Source organism: Dicentrarchus labrax, unplaced genomic scaffold (genome assembly GCF_905237075.1).
Source record: "Dicentrarchus labrax unplaced genomic scaffold, dlabrax2021, whole genome shotgun sequence".
Taxonomy (NCBI): domain Eukaryota; kingdom Metazoa; phylum Chordata; class Actinopteri; family Moronidae; genus Dicentrarchus; species Dicentrarchus labrax.
Window position 1 is genome coordinate 18,874,040 of NW_026136715.1, and position 14,068 is coordinate 18,888,107.

The 14,068-nt window shown below is 41.1% G+C and overlaps 3 protein-coding genes across 3 annotated transcripts; 1 reads left to right on the forward strand and 2 right to left on the reverse strand.

The window, feature by feature from the left end:
- The first annotated feature begins 236 nt into the window (after positions 1 to 236).
- Positions 237 to 6,210, forward strand: tmem51a (transmembrane protein 51a). The gene is made up of 3 exons (XM_051425949.1): positions 237 to 462; positions 2,032 to 2,478; positions 3,006 to 6,210. The coding sequence occupies exons 2-3, from the start codon at positions 2,081 to 2,083 to the stop codon at positions 3,394 to 3,396; spliced, it is 789 nt and encodes a 262-aa protein (XP_051281909.1). The 5' UTR covers positions 237 to 462; positions 2,032 to 2,080; the 3' UTR covers positions 3,397 to 6,210.
- Positions 6,211 to 6,514: 304 nt separating this feature from the next.
- On the reverse strand, positions 6,515 to 10,152 carry LOC127377767 (chymotrypsin-like elastase family member 2A). The gene is made up of 8 exons (XM_051425946.1): positions 10,044 to 10,152; positions 9,689 to 9,777; positions 9,327 to 9,424; positions 8,642 to 8,764; positions 8,279 to 8,415; positions 7,250 to 7,395; positions 6,712 to 6,864; positions 6,515 to 6,583 (listed from the first exon to the last, which is right to left on the reverse strand). Exons 1-8 carry the CDS (start codon positions 10,081 to 10,083, stop codon positions 6,566 to 6,568), a joined length of 804 nt encoding a protein of 267 aa, XP_051281906.1. The 5' UTR covers positions 10,084 to 10,152; the 3' UTR covers positions 6,515 to 6,565.
- A 333-nt stretch (positions 10,153 to 10,485) lies between these two features.
- LOC127377766 (chymotrypsin-C-like) lies at positions 10,486 to 13,703 on the reverse strand. Its single transcript, XM_051425945.1, has 8 exons — positions 13,574 to 13,703; positions 13,348 to 13,436; positions 12,914 to 13,011; positions 12,445 to 12,567; positions 12,146 to 12,282; positions 11,458 to 11,603; positions 10,776 to 10,928; positions 10,486 to 10,570 (listed from the first exon to the last, which is right to left on the reverse strand). Exons 1-8 carry the CDS (start codon positions 13,611 to 13,613, stop codon positions 10,553 to 10,555), a joined length of 804 nt encoding a protein of 267 aa, XP_051281905.1. The 5' UTR covers positions 13,614 to 13,703; the 3' UTR covers positions 10,486 to 10,552.
- Between the last annotated feature and the right edge of the window lie 365 nt (positions 13,704 to 14,068).

The window sequence follows — 14,068 nt, forward strand, 5'->3', positions numbered from 1 at the left end:
TAAAGACGAGCACCAGTTCATATCTCCTGTCTACAGAGCTGGACTCTGGGAAAGCGAGCAGAGCCAACATACCTAAAATATTTCCTCACATACTTTTTTCACAGATCCTCTTGCGACACGCCCGAGACTGAAAGGGTTAATGAAACTGGAAGTGAAGATTTGAGCCCCCTCCCTCTGCTTCTCCCCCCCTCTCTGCTTCTCCCCCCCCTCCCTCTCTCTCTCTCTCTCTCTCTCTCTCTCTCTCTCTCTCTCTCTCTGGGCCCATCCGTTTCAAACAGAGGAAAGTTTCCGACCCTCAAACGCAATTTGTCCCCAGATTCTGCCACACACAAACGAGCTGTCGGCGTCGGCAGTTTGCAAATAAACCCCACACCTCCCATATCTGAGAAGAAGAAGAAGAAGAAGAAGAAGAAGAAGAAGAAGAAAAGGAAGGACGAAGAAGCATTGTCAAACGATGTAAAGGTGAGCGTAAAGCCGACGCAATGCTTCGCTGAAGTATCCCTTTTTTGTGTCGCTGAAATGTTACTAAGAGTTACACAATGGCCGAAGTTTGTAACGGTGTCAGTCCTGGAAAAGTTTTGTTGCGCCGCCTTACGTATCCTGCTGCGGGCAACGTTAGAAACCCGCCCAGCGTTAAAGTAAAACGGACACTGCATGGTAGGTGTGGGCGAGACGAGCAGTACGAGGAGTGAGGCTCAAACGTGAACCCCCAAATATCATGAGCCTGTTCAATGTAACATTTGAGACATTATATATATATAATGTGAGCGAGAAGAGGCGTTTTGTTAACAGCTGGCTGCTGAGTGGCAACTTTTTCCTACAGTGGAGAAACTCTTTCACTTCACACACATGATCTAATTACATGTTGTACAGGGCTTTGTGGAATTAAGGTTTTTTTTTATGAGCAGGAATGTTAATGTCTTACTTGACTGTGAAAACTTGTCCTGTGGCATAAATGCTTTGAGGCTGGACTGTAAACACGCCCACAATATGTGACATCTTCATACAAATGTTACTTTGCACCTCTGGATTGCACAACTGTAAACAGGCTTGTGAGGGGGTGTAGGCCTGTGTGTGTGTGTGTGTGTGTGTGTGTGTGTGTGTGCTGGTTTGTCTGTGTCCAGCTGTCATCATGAGCATAATTCAGTGTCATGCCATACATTCTTCAGGGAGAGGGTATTCCTAAATTGGAGATGGGTTCACCTTCATTAGACTAGCCCCCCTCTCACCCTCAGCAGGTCTAGGCATGTTTGCGGACTACACACTGACACACCTTTGTTGGTGTATTCGAAGATTTATCTGTGGTATGAGTACTTCAGGAAGACATTGAGTTGTCTCAGAGGTTATATATAGATAGTTCATATCTTTCTTTTTTTTCTCTGAGTTTATTTATAGTTCCCGGCAATTCCCTCTTCTACTGACCCAGCAAAGATAAAACAGTTCCAGTGCAGACTGGCCTTGTGATCAATGGCATGTTCTAAGTATGCAGTAAAAGTGCGAGTCTGCTCATTGGACATGCTCACTGCATTTCAGGGAATTGTGTTCCTGTTAATAACCGTTAAATGAATGCTGAACTAATGATGTTTCCTTTGATCTTTGGCTTTGGAGTTACATGAAAGCACATAATGATTAGTGCGATAGATTTAAATGAAGAAAACAAGTTCTGTAGCAAACCTCCATGTACAGCCAAGATATGGTAATATTTCATGAGCTCCTTTGTTTTACAGTGGCCATAGCTGTCCTTATCTACCCTCATAATGTGTTGACATTGGATAACTAGTGACTTTGAAAGTCTGCTGTAAATTTTTACCATGCAACACACCCATTCTTAGAAGCCTACTGCTATTGAAAAAGGGGCTAGGACTCTCATAAAGAGCAAATCTCGGAGCGACAGCCATATGTCCAGTAATACCTGGTGAGAGCCACTTCAGGTACCAGAGTAAAGGGGGATATTTTGTGTCTTTTCAGGGCGAGTGGAAAGTTTTTTTATATGAATTAATTTTTTGTTTTTGTATGCCTTCCTCTCTACAGTTCTTGACCTCACTGGAGCTGCTGTGATTGAAGTTTAGGGACTGACAAGATGCGTTCCAGTGTGGAGGTACCACCGATCCCCCTTGGCAGAGGAGGAACTGGCAGCAACAACAACAATAACAACAACAACAACAGCAGTGAAAACAGTGGAAACTCAGGTTCCCAGTATGCACTATGTGCTCTCGGGGTTGGGCTTATTGCCCTCGGCATCGTGATGATTGTGTGGAGCGTGGTACCTGCAGATCCGGCCAGTAATAGCAGCAGCTCAGGAGGGCACGGGGATTCTGGCGGCAGGAAGAATAAAGCGTCTTCCGTGGCGTTTGTGTTGGTGGGATCTGGGGTGGCCATGCTGCTGCTGTCCTTGTGTGTGGGAATGAGGAACAAACAGCGGGAGCAGCTCCGGGAGGCCCAGAACCGTGCAGCTAGTGCGCAGGGCCAAAGAGAAACGTGAGTCCAATCGTAGCTTTCTAGTTACAACATTTAGGAATAAATACATGTATCTCTGAGATGACTGCTTGCTGTTGTTATGTCTATGAGCAGGAAATTGATTTAAGCATGTAAAAAAAATTATCTCGTGCATGTGAGAAAGATTTGCTAGTAGCTATTATTTTTCTTAAAACTTCTCAAAAGATTCCACCACTTTTGACTATTATATGGGTCACTATTAGACACAGGTCAAGTGCTTCTTTGAGATTCTTGGCTGTTTAATGTTTTAATTGGAGAAGCTATCCAGATTATACATTTAGTAATATCAATCTTGTCTTATCTTTTTTCAAGTCCATGTTGCTTGGTGGCCAACTCTCAGGTCTTGAATATTTCCCACAAGCTAGCACATATTTGACAGCAGTCGCACTGATTTTACATGAAACATTTGATGATGATGTTGACTATAATCACCAATGTATGAGCTCCAGTACAGGACCTATCTGTGTACATGTAATGATTCATGTGTGTTCTTCTACAAATGTCTGCAGTGCTGAGGAACAAGCCCAGCGTTACGCTGTACCCAGCTATGAAGAGGCAGTAGGCAGTGGCCAGTACCCTGTCCGTCAGAGCAACCTTCGCCCAAGCACCTCCCAACTACCTTCCTACGATGACCTAGTCCAAGTTGATGGTGTGCAGTATGAATTTGAGGGGTCAGAGGTCACGGCTCCTGGATCACAGCCTGCTCCGGCTTCCACTGCTTCCACATCAAATCATAAACCTGGGAAAACTAGCCGCAAGCTCCTGCCTATCAAGATCCGCAGGATTAAATCAGAGAAGATGCACATGAAAAACATTGACAACTCTCAGCCAGCAGCTGGAATCAGTATAGAACCACTTACTCCACCACCGCAGTATGAGGACAAAGTGCCTCCTATTTAAGATCAAGCTGATCGTGTTTAAAACAATCTACTGAAATTCCTGGAACTGTCTCGGAGGTGTTTCTGATCACCTTTTGTGGCTCTGGATCTGCCTTGTGAAGCCGAGACTTGAAGGTTCTTGCAGAACATTCTCGTGGCACTTTGTTATAAAATACAGCACCTGTTCAAATTCATCATTCACTCTAAAGCTCTGAACAGAGACTCTCACTGGATCTCTGATACAGATGGATATTGCCAGACGCAGTTCCTGGATCCTTTGACACATTGGCTTAAAAGCACACAGCAAATGCAGTTTCCTTCATGTCAAAGCAGTTTTCTGTCTATGAATTGTCTTTATGTAACTGACTGCCCGTGTGAGGTGACGGTGGAAGAGATCATAGGACACCAGTGCGCGGTTGTAGTGAGGATTTGTTTGCACACTAACATAGATATGTGCAGGGCACTCATCTTGTGAAGTAGCTGCAGTTTTGTGTTTCACCCTGGAGGATTACTACTGCCAGTGGTTTACCAAATGTAGACTGAGTGACTGAGTGCTGTGTGTACTCTGCTGGACTAGCCTGATGTGGTATGCTACACTGAAACTCTCCCCCAGTGTCAAAAATATTGTCTCTCCTGGTCCTCTAGAGCTTGTCAGCTAAAAGGAGACAATTTTGATAGATGTTGATCGGTGTTGGAGAGAGTCTATACAGAGCTGGAGTCCTGTCCCACTTCTATGTTAGATACTGTTTAGTTTTTGGTTCAGAGGGGTTTCTTTACATATTCTAAGATGGGGTTTTGGACCGCACCATTCAAGAATCCTCTATATTTACCCGAGACAAAACAAATCCTTGTTAGCAGTTATCAGCTACAGCTCCCATGACTCTTAGCCATAGGCACTTTACCAAAACCTAATGGGAATAGTAGCACTATTTGTAAAATGCTAACAAAATATCTCTTGTTTTATCTTGGAATGTTACTGTCCAGTGTAGGTGTATATTTATTTAACAGAAAAGAGAACCCTAGTTTAGTTTCTTTTTAGAAAGACTAGTTAATAAAAGAAACCCTGTACAGTACATGGTCTGGCCAAGGGCAGTGGAAAGGGCTAGCTTTAAAATGGGATGAGACATTAACTGTTCATGATGTTAAGGTTGTGCATATTTCTTTTCTTAGGCAGTACAAAATCAGTAAATGTATGCATTTAGAAACAAAGCCCTAGTACACTGTCAGGTCATCATATGGTCATGGTTAGCATGCCACTGGAGTTGTGTTTCTGGCTAACAGACAAATGAAAGTCCAAGTTTCACTTGCTTCTTAGCTCTGGTTTGGATTCCACTGCCTCCCGAAAGATAGCTGGGTCTTTAGCCTCCTAAATGCTAAACTCTCCTCACTATGAAGTGGTTTACTTTGGTCGTGGATGCTTTGTGTTAGGCAGAGAGCAGTCGACATGTCTCCTGAGACTCAACCATAGAGTCTAAAGGAGAGAATGGGAGGGTGCTGTTATGGATTTTATAGCTGAAATGTATATTTATACTTACTAGTGCTGCACTAATGGTCACCATTAAGGGTCACCATTGGTTTACTTTTTAATAGAAATTACTTTCTGGGAAAAAAAACAGTCCCCAGGAAGATGACAGTCTCATTTCATGAAGTATTTAAGGAGTGGTAAAGCAAACTGTTCCTGACTTTTCCCTCGGGTTATACACACTAGTACTAAAGTGCCTTTGTGTTCCTAACATTTCAATGGATATTATAAGACTGAACCTGAGCTCTAATGCTGCTTTTCCAATGCAGTGTTGGTTTTACTCTGTGTGAGAGCATGGTGAACGGAGCTTGTGAATAGTTGAAAGCCTCTGCCCTGTAGCCATGGTGAACACTGTTGAGCTGTGAAGGCAGTAGTGTAGTGTTTTTTTTTCTTACTCGAGATGACCAACAGAAAGACTCATTCACTGTGCAGCTGCGCCATAATAACAGCAACTATTGCTCAATGGTTTGCTCATCACCATTCCTCCAACCACAGCTTGACTCACTGCCCTGTTTTCACTTTGACATATGCAGACAGCTCTACACTCTGTTCAGGGAAATGAGTGCCATCACCATGTATTATTGTATCTATACCTTCAGGTTAGACTCTCTAAGATATGAACAGCTGAAGCCAAATGGAAGGATTTATCAGTCACTGACAAACATTACGCATTTTGTGAAAAATAATTGCACAACTATTTTTTTTGTCTTGTGGGACTAAAGGAACTTTTCATTAGTGACTTCATCACCCAGCTCAACACAGTACACTTTAAGTAAAACTCAGTGTAGTTAATGCAGAAAAGCTACTCAATCATTGTCAGGTTTTCTGTCCAGCAAAAGGCAACAAGGTCACTTCAGGTTTGTCATTGTAATTCACAACAGCTACAGTGTGTCCACATTTCTCTGACTTGTTTTTGAAATTGAAACTGGCCACACAGTTTATAAATTCTTTGGGGTTTTTTTGTCCTGTTTAGTGCTGCAGACATTGTACCTCATTTGCAAAGGACCAGTTAACTACATGATTGATTTTATTACTATGTAGTGTTTGTAAGTGTTTTACAGTGATGGAAACATTGAGTGTTTTGATTTAGCAGTCAGTTCCTGTTTTACATACTGTAGATGAAACGTGCAGTTTTGTTGTCAGTTTCATTTATCATTGCTTTGTATTACTTAAATCTACATTTTTATTTTATATGTACTGTGAAAATGTCCTTTTCTATGATAACTCTATTTTCTATTTCTATTTTTCTGAGTAAAAACAAATGTATCTCATGAATATTTTATGAGAAATAAAACAAAGTGTTAATTAACCTAATGTTTAAGGAGTGTATTTTGATGTGCTCTGAATAATTGTAAGTATAAAATTTTGACCATCCATATTTTCTAACTTTGTTATTGTTCACCAATTCTTGGTTAATATGCAGCTATAAGGTGAGTGAAACATCTGGAGGCTATCTAGTTGTTAAGGCCCTGCATGGCCAAGTTAAAAAAAAGAGCTGTTTTTAACTGTTTAGGACATGGACAGTACTTTAGCTTAACATTAACATGTATTCCACTTGTTTGCACTGCTCAACAACATTTACCTTGTACTTTGCAGTAAAAAAAAATGAGACAACACATTATAAACCATAGTTGTTCTTATTGCTGACCAAAGCACTTGAATAGCTTCTTCAGTAGTTGGTCATAACCTGCAGAGTAAACGACAGAAAAACACAATTATAATCCACTTCCTGTTTTTGAAAGCTGAGGCTTTTGTTGGCTTCAGGTTGCATTGTTTATGCTGGCAAGCTCATCCTAAAATGAAAAAGTTCCTCACTGTGTTCATCCAGTTTATGTAGGAGCTGACTTGTGTAAAGACAGTGGGCTTCTGGAGGACGTTGCAGCCCTGACCAGAACCGAAGCTCACCACACCGTGGACGTCCCAGGAGCCATCGGGGTTCTGGCAATTCAGGGGGCCACCGGAGTCTCCCTATGGGGTAAGCACACACACTGTTTGCTAGCATGTATACACTCACAACAGACCTTTCACAACATTTCATAGTAAATCTCCTTTTCTTGACTCTTCCCTGAATCTTTTACCCAAGGTACAAGGTTATTTATTAATTCAATACAGCCATTAAAAAGACACAAGGTTGCACAATGAAAAGAAAGTTGTAGTTCCTTCATGCTACACAGAGAACATGTCACATAATTAAGCAAGGATATCATAAAATAAAAAAAAACAATATAAAAAAACAATATAGAGTTATTTATATACATGTATACCTGTGCTAGATGGACATGTTACAGATGAAATAACTGATAATAATGGTAACTGACCATTCAATTATAGTTTCAATTTAAGATGAACTCACGTTACACCCAGCAGTGATGCCGTCACCTCCGGCACACACCATCTTGTCTGTTGCCAGGACGCTCCACCAGTCGGGCTGTGAGCAGGTATCATGGCCAACCACTGGCAGGAGAGCCTGCTGCAGGATGTCAGCCGGAGGGCCGCTGGCTGTAGGGGAAGAAACACGCTTAAATCGGGTAAGAAAAGATAATGCTTTGAGGGAGGTTTCAGGGGACAGGTGGGGTGCTGGATGGAGATAAAGTTTTCTGTTGCAGATGGGGTCCAGGGTATGGCTAGTACTACCAAAGTCTCCTCTCAGTTGCAACTTCTAACTGAGCTTAAACACAGTCCACTGGTAGTGCAGGCCCTAAAATTGCAGTCTGGTTATGTGAGAATGTGCAGCAGTGTAGCCTTTTAATTGAAACTAAAGCTACAGTTTTAGTAACATCTGGGTTAAATAATAGTATCCCTTTTCTTTAATCTATAAATGGATAGGCGTGCCCCAGACTCTCCCCTGGTAAAGCTGGGCCTTCGCTGCATGTCACCCCCCTCCCCCCTGTCTATCTCTCAAGATGTGCTGTCTAACAAAGGGAAATAAAGCCCCAAAAATATATTTTAAAAGTATACATAGATAACCAATTGTGGACTCTTTGATCATTATAAATATTGTAGGGAAATCACTGCATTTCATCCAAGGTGGTTTGTAGAACCATGAATGTATGTATCCCAGCCCTTTTTTTTCTTCTTCTTTTTTTTTTTTTTTTTTTTTACAAAGATCTCTTAAATTGATCATTGGTAGCTGCAGTAGGAAATGAATCCCTGTCCTTGTTATAATTAGGTCTCTGCTCATTTAGCAGGCTGATGGTTTTGTCACATTTTTCTGTCCAATTAAAGGTTGTGAAAGTCTTTGACCTGAATATCTGACCTAAATTGACTGACAGGTGCAGAGACATCTTCTAGACACCATTAAGCCGGCGTTTAATAAGTCCAAGATGGAAATTTGTAACGTGGATTCACAGTGCATTAATTCTGCTGAGGTGTGTTCACTCACTGGAGAGTCGACCCCAGCCGGTGACGTAGCAGGGGGCGCCATGGGGAAGGACGACGCCCAGGTCTGGGATGCAGGCGGGCGTGATTGTGTCAGAGAAGGTGACGGGGGAAGACAGCTTGATCAGGGCAATGTCGTTACTGCAAAAGGCAAAACAGTACATGCACATGTAGGAAGTAATGTCAACTAAAAGTGGAAAAAAGGCATATACTATGGTTTATGTTTTTGTTGTTTTGATACATCAACTTCCTCATTTGAAAAAATACCAGTTCAGTGGTGACTGATACCTGTGACTGATTACACACGGTGACCTGCTTTTGGACTGATGAGGTGATACTGAGCTGTGTGGGCGCCTGTTGCTGTTACCGGCTTAGCATGGTGTTGTAGTCCTCATGAGTGATGATTGTAGCTGCTCTCCGAGCTACTGAGCCCTCCTCGCTTGTCTTCAGGCTGTGTTTACCCAGCTCCACTCTGTAGTTGTAGCGGTCACTGTGGTATGGAGAATGACACAGTGTTTCCGTGGGGGGGTTTAGACAGTTGTACTGACTTTTCTGCACTGTGATTAAGCTGATAGCTTAATAGCTAGTCCATGCAGGCAATGCATGGCTGTTTGAGTGACCAAACTATTTTTTATTGTTTGGTCACCCTTTTCTGTTTGGTCAGGCATGGCAGCCATTGCTCCTGATTTTTGACGAACTAGTCTTAGCCTGTGCTTCTGTTCATTCCCAAAACTAAGAGCCCTTACAGTCACAGACAAAGCAAAACACATAATTTCCTGTTAGGCAGAGGAGTGTTTCTTGGCACAGACCTTTGGTTTGGTATAGTAAATATGAATACTTTCATGAACTTGAAACACTACTGAGTGTGAATCATCATCAATTTACAAATTTGTTTGTTCCAACTCTGACCACTAATATACATATTTGTAACCATAAACATCTATGTTCAAAAACGTACCCACCCTTAGTGAACAATCCTTTTTAAAAAGAACATGTTGTATTGTAATTTGTATTATATTGACAACCTTCCGCCAGAGTTTGGTTACACATACTTGATGCAGTGTGCAGCAGTGAGGACCCAGTCAGAAGAGATGAGGCTGCCTCCACAGACGTGCCTCCAGCGCCCACTGCTGTCTGACTGGAGCGAGATCTGAGCAGAGCGGGCAGAGGACAGCGAGCATTACTACACATTAAAATGTCACTCCAACACCCTACAAATCCATTTTATCTGTCATCTGTCATATCTGCTCTGGGGGAGAAACCATTATCAGAAGTTACCAGAAGACTCAGAGAGTGAATGTATAAAAAGAGGTGTCACTTTTTTCATCTGTTGTGATAAATGAAAGTGTTGTGTTGGCACTGTTCTGCGGTTGTCAGACTGAACTTGTTTTTGCACATTTAGAGCGGACATTACCTGCCAGGGCCAACTGTGAGGCTTGACGTCCTCCCCTGCCACCACCCTGCTCAGCACAGGAGGGAAAGTGGGAAGGCCACATCCATATGCTGGGATAAGGTTAGTAATGTATATTGTGATTTTTGCACCAGACTATATATTTAAAAGTAGATCATTGTTTTACTGTGGCAAGTTTTGGATTAAATATAGGCAAAAATGAACATCTGAATTCAGTGAAACTTAAACAATTAATATCTTTAAAAACAAATTTGATTATTAGCACTCTTTGCAAGACTAATATGGGACTCTTCATCTTGATTACACTACAGCAAATTACTTTCAAGTAACTCATGTGAGAAGATTGAAACTGTCTTACCGCTAGCTACCAGAAAAGTGAGAAGCACCAGGCTCCTCATGATTGTAGAGTATGTGGTGTAAGCCCAACTCCTGTGTTAAGAAGAGGCTTGTATTTATACTGTATGTTAGCAACTTCTAAGCAGTGAATAGACTGTCCTGGGAAACCTGTCTGACACGTCCAGAAAGACAAACAACTGTTTGGAGACTGAGGTCACAGCATGTGGTTGGTGATATGTTTTTCCCATCACAACTCCCATTGGGGGACATTGGATCTGCTATTTAAGTATCCTTGATAATACTTAAAAGATGATATATTTGTCAGAATAAAATTAATAGAGTATTCAACTTTACTCCTCATTTTTGGGATTCAGTTATACTTTACTGCTTTTTTGAAATATTTTTGGGCAAGCTGCTAACCCAATAATTAAGAGAAAAGGTTTTACAAAAGACAACATGCTACATAATTGTTTAATATTTTATTTATTTTATATGTGCACACTGTGGCTTTGATCCTGAAAGCCTGCCCTCTCAATAGGCCACCATTTTCTGTGGAAGAGATGATAGAAACATGTTAGATTTAGTGCAGCATCATGTTTTCAACAATAACAAATGGGACATATATATACAGCATATATATTTTAAACTGATCTTTCTTACTATTTTAATCACTGAAATCCACAGATAAAACAGCAAATATAGTTTTCATGACTTCAACCTCTGAATTGATTTAGTGAGAGGTTCAGGAGCTTACAGAGTTGATCCAGTCGATATAGGAGCTGACTTGGGAGAAGACGGTGGGCTTCTTGGGGAAATTGCAGCTGAGGCCGGAGCCAAAGCTGACGATGCCGTGAACCTCCCAGGTACCAGCGGCATTCTGGCAGTTCAGAGGGCCGCCAGAGTCACCCTGATTCATGTGACAGCAAACATATAATCAGTGTGCAAATTCCACATGTAACTGTAAATACAGTCAGTGTGCGTGCTTAGTGTTTACATCTAACATAATCTAAGATACTTAAGATTTTTTAGGAATGGCATAGAGTTAAGAAGAAAAATCTCAGTTAAAGGACTAAGGTTTGTAATATTTATTGTCATCATCGATCAATTTATGGATTATTTTCCCTATTAATCAATTAATTGTTTGTTCCATATGTAAAAAAGAAAAAATGCCAATCACAATTTCCTAAAGCTGAAGTTGACATTAAAGTGGTTGTTTTGTCTGACCGTACAGTACAAAAATCAAAAGATATTTGGTTTTATATCATAGAAGACTAAGAAAACCAGCCAATATTCACATCTGAGGATCTGGAACCAATGAATATCCTGTAGTTTTTCTTAGAAAATGCCATGAACACTATCAAAATAGTTGCTGATTAATTTTTTCAATGTTGGACACAGAAGTGAGTCAATGTGTGTGTCAATTATTTTAGACTCACGTTGCAACCAGACACAACTCCATCTCCACCTGCACAGACCATGGTATCCTTCACTTGAGGACCCCACCAGTCAGGCTTGGTGCATGTGGCGTGGTCCACCACGGGCAGGAGTGCCTGCTGCAGGATGTCAGCAATGGGACCCCCGGCTGTGTGGAGGACAGATGAATACAAGTTCAGCTCGGGTAAAGGACTGGTGAGGCATGTTTCATCAGACAATAGCCTTGAGGAAAACAGTCTGGTTAGAAAGGTAAACAAATATTGTCCGTCCATCCTGTCACACTTCTACAACAGTTACAGCTGCAATAGCTTTTAATTTCAGAGTAATTGACCACTCTGCAGTAAAAGGAAATATAGCCAGTATCTAATGAATTTAACTAGAACAACAAAAACATATTTTAAATAACTTTGCTTTTAATTAAATAATTTATCTTCAGTATTTCTGTCAGATACTGTAACTAGTATTGTCTTTGGTTATAAGCCAAGTAATAGATCAGTACATTCACCTTAATAGCTATAGAGCTCAAATACTACAAATATATAGATACAAAGATAATACTGTATACAGTATATACTGTAATTTTTTATTATCAAAAGTGCAATAAAGAATGTTATCTCCACTGCAACTGCCAGACTTCGTATTACACACAGTAAACTGATTTTAAAGAGAGGGAGTAGACTGTGCACTCACTGTAGAGGCGACCCCATCCAGTGACGTAGCAGGCCTTGTTGTGGGGGAGGATGAAGCCAGCAGTGGGCAGACAAGCAGCCGTGATGGTGTCAGAGAAGGTGACAGGGGACTCCAGCTTGATCAGGGCAATGTCATTACTGCGAATGACACACACACACACACACACACACACACACACACACACACACACACTTAGATTCACTATAGACTTACAGCTGTAATTTTTACAGTAATTATCTTTAACTTTTTGATGTTCCGTAAATTCATCGCCAAATCCTTAGTGAGACGCAACTTTTTACCGGATGAACAAGGGGTTCCACTTCTCATGCACAACGATGTTTGCGGTGCCCATGAACACAACACCCTCCTCAGTCTGGACCAGGTTGTGCTTTCCCATGGCCACTCTGTACTCTCTGCCATTGCTGCACGTTGACAGAGAAGAATATGAAGCAGTGACAGATGAGTTCAGAGATCCTTTTCAAACATTGCATTTCTAGATTCTTAAGAACAATCACTAGCCAATTAGTCAACCATGTTTTCAGATTCTATAAATGGTCCTCATAACAAGCATTTCAATCTACTGTTAAGTCCTAAAAGTGAAAAAAAAGTGACAGTGAGCTGAGATAATTTACCCATCACTTTACTATCTACTAAATAGTTTCCCTATGTAATTAACTGCAAATTTATACTCATGGATTATTCCATATACCATGATATAGATGTTTGTGTCAGTGCTTCCTGATTTGTATTAGCTCATTTGTCTCATACCTGATACAGTGAGCAGCAGTGAGGACCCACTGGTTAGAGATCAGAGTACCTCCACAGGTGTGTCTCCACTCTCCCTGTCTGTTGTACTGCAGGGAAATCTAAAACATATAACACAATTAATCTAACCACACCTTTTTTGTTTGTTTTTCTTTTTTTTTTTTTTTTTTTTACCAATAAAAAAAATATTTATTTTCCCTGTTATTGTCCTGTAAACATTGTTCTAATGTATTTATTTGCCTTATGTAAAGCACTTTGAAATGAATATTTCTAATAATACTTAATATTGTGAGAGTTTTAGTGTCTAAGGTACTCACATATTTCTCTTTAGCTATAAGCCTTTAATTTACTCTGTTGAGGTCTGCAGTCTAAAATAAGTCTTTTTCACACAGTTGATGTCTTGTTTTCTGAGGAAAACTCTTCCCAGCATGCTTTACCTGCCAGGGCCAGCTGTTAGGCCTGACATCCTCTCCACCAACCACCCTGCTCGTCACAGGGGGGAAGGTGGGCACGCCGCACCCATAGGCTGAGGGGACAGACAGAGACAGATTCTTTTAAAATTGTGAACAGATGCACACATATGAACAGTTTCACTTTGTAGAGAAATACAGCATGTGAACATGGCTCAAGACAGACGGTTGTAAGAGTGTTGTGTGTGCTTACCGCCAGCCACAAAGAGAGCGAAAACGAGAAACTTCATCATGTCTGTATCTCCACAGTTTTCAGTACAGCATCCAATTTATTTATACCTTTCATGATGTTACGCAACCTTCAAATTCTCTGATATTTTCCCTTCGACAAATCATAACTCAGGGGTGGAGCTAATGGGACATGAAAATGGCCAGAAATGACAAGGAATACTAGGCCAAGGCCAAAGTGTCCTGGAGTTCTGTGATGTATAATTTTGAACTTGTTTGTTGAACGGGTCAGTGGAATGAAGGGTTTTTAGCTTTTATCATAAAGAGTGGGAGTTGACACAAAGAGCCTCGCTCCCTATCAGATGAAGCCCTCCCTACTCTGATTTCCTTTACAAAGAAATGTTTCGCCTGCTCTAGGAGCTAAAGTTTCCATTGCCTGTGAAAGCACTGAATTTTTCCCATGACTGTACTGTATTACATACATGCAATCGAGTAGTGCAAAGTTATTAATGCCGTGTAA

Excerpts from the sequence above, each read along its gene's own strand:
- tmem51a (XM_051425949.1), top strand. The coding sequence starts at position 2,081 with ATGCGTTCCAGTGTGGAGGTACCACCGATCCCCCTTGGCAGAGGAGGA. Across the intron at positions 2,479-3,005 it reads GCGCAGGGCCAAAGAGAAAC|TGCTGAGGAACAAGCCCAGC; the intron begins GTGAGTCCAATC and ends AAATGTCTGCAG.
- LOC127377767 (XM_051425946.1), bottom strand. The coding sequence starts at position 10,083 with ATGAGGAGCCTGGTGCTTCTCACTTTTCTGGTAGCTAGCG. Across the intron at positions 7,396-8,278 it reads CGGCTGGGGTCGACTCTCCA|CCAGCGGCCCTCCGGCTGAC; the intron begins GTGAGTGAACAC and ends CTTCCCCTACAG. Across the intron at positions 6,865-7,249 it reads GCATCACTGCTGGGTGTAAC|GGAGACTCCGGTGGCCCCCT; the intron begins GTGAGTTCATCT and ends CTTACCCCATAG.
- LOC127377766 (XM_051425945.1), bottom strand. The coding sequence starts at position 13,613 with ATGATGAAGTTTCTCGTTTTCGCTCTCTTTGTGGCTGGCG. Across the intron at positions 12,568-12,913 it reads ACTGCTGCTCACTGTATCAG|CAATGGCAGAGAGTACAGAG; the intron begins GTATGAGACAAA and ends GTCAACGTGCAG. Across the intron at positions 12,283-12,444 it reads TGGAACCCCTTGTTCATCCG|TAATGACATTGCCCTGATCA; the intron begins GTAAAAAGTTGC and ends TGTCATTCGCAG.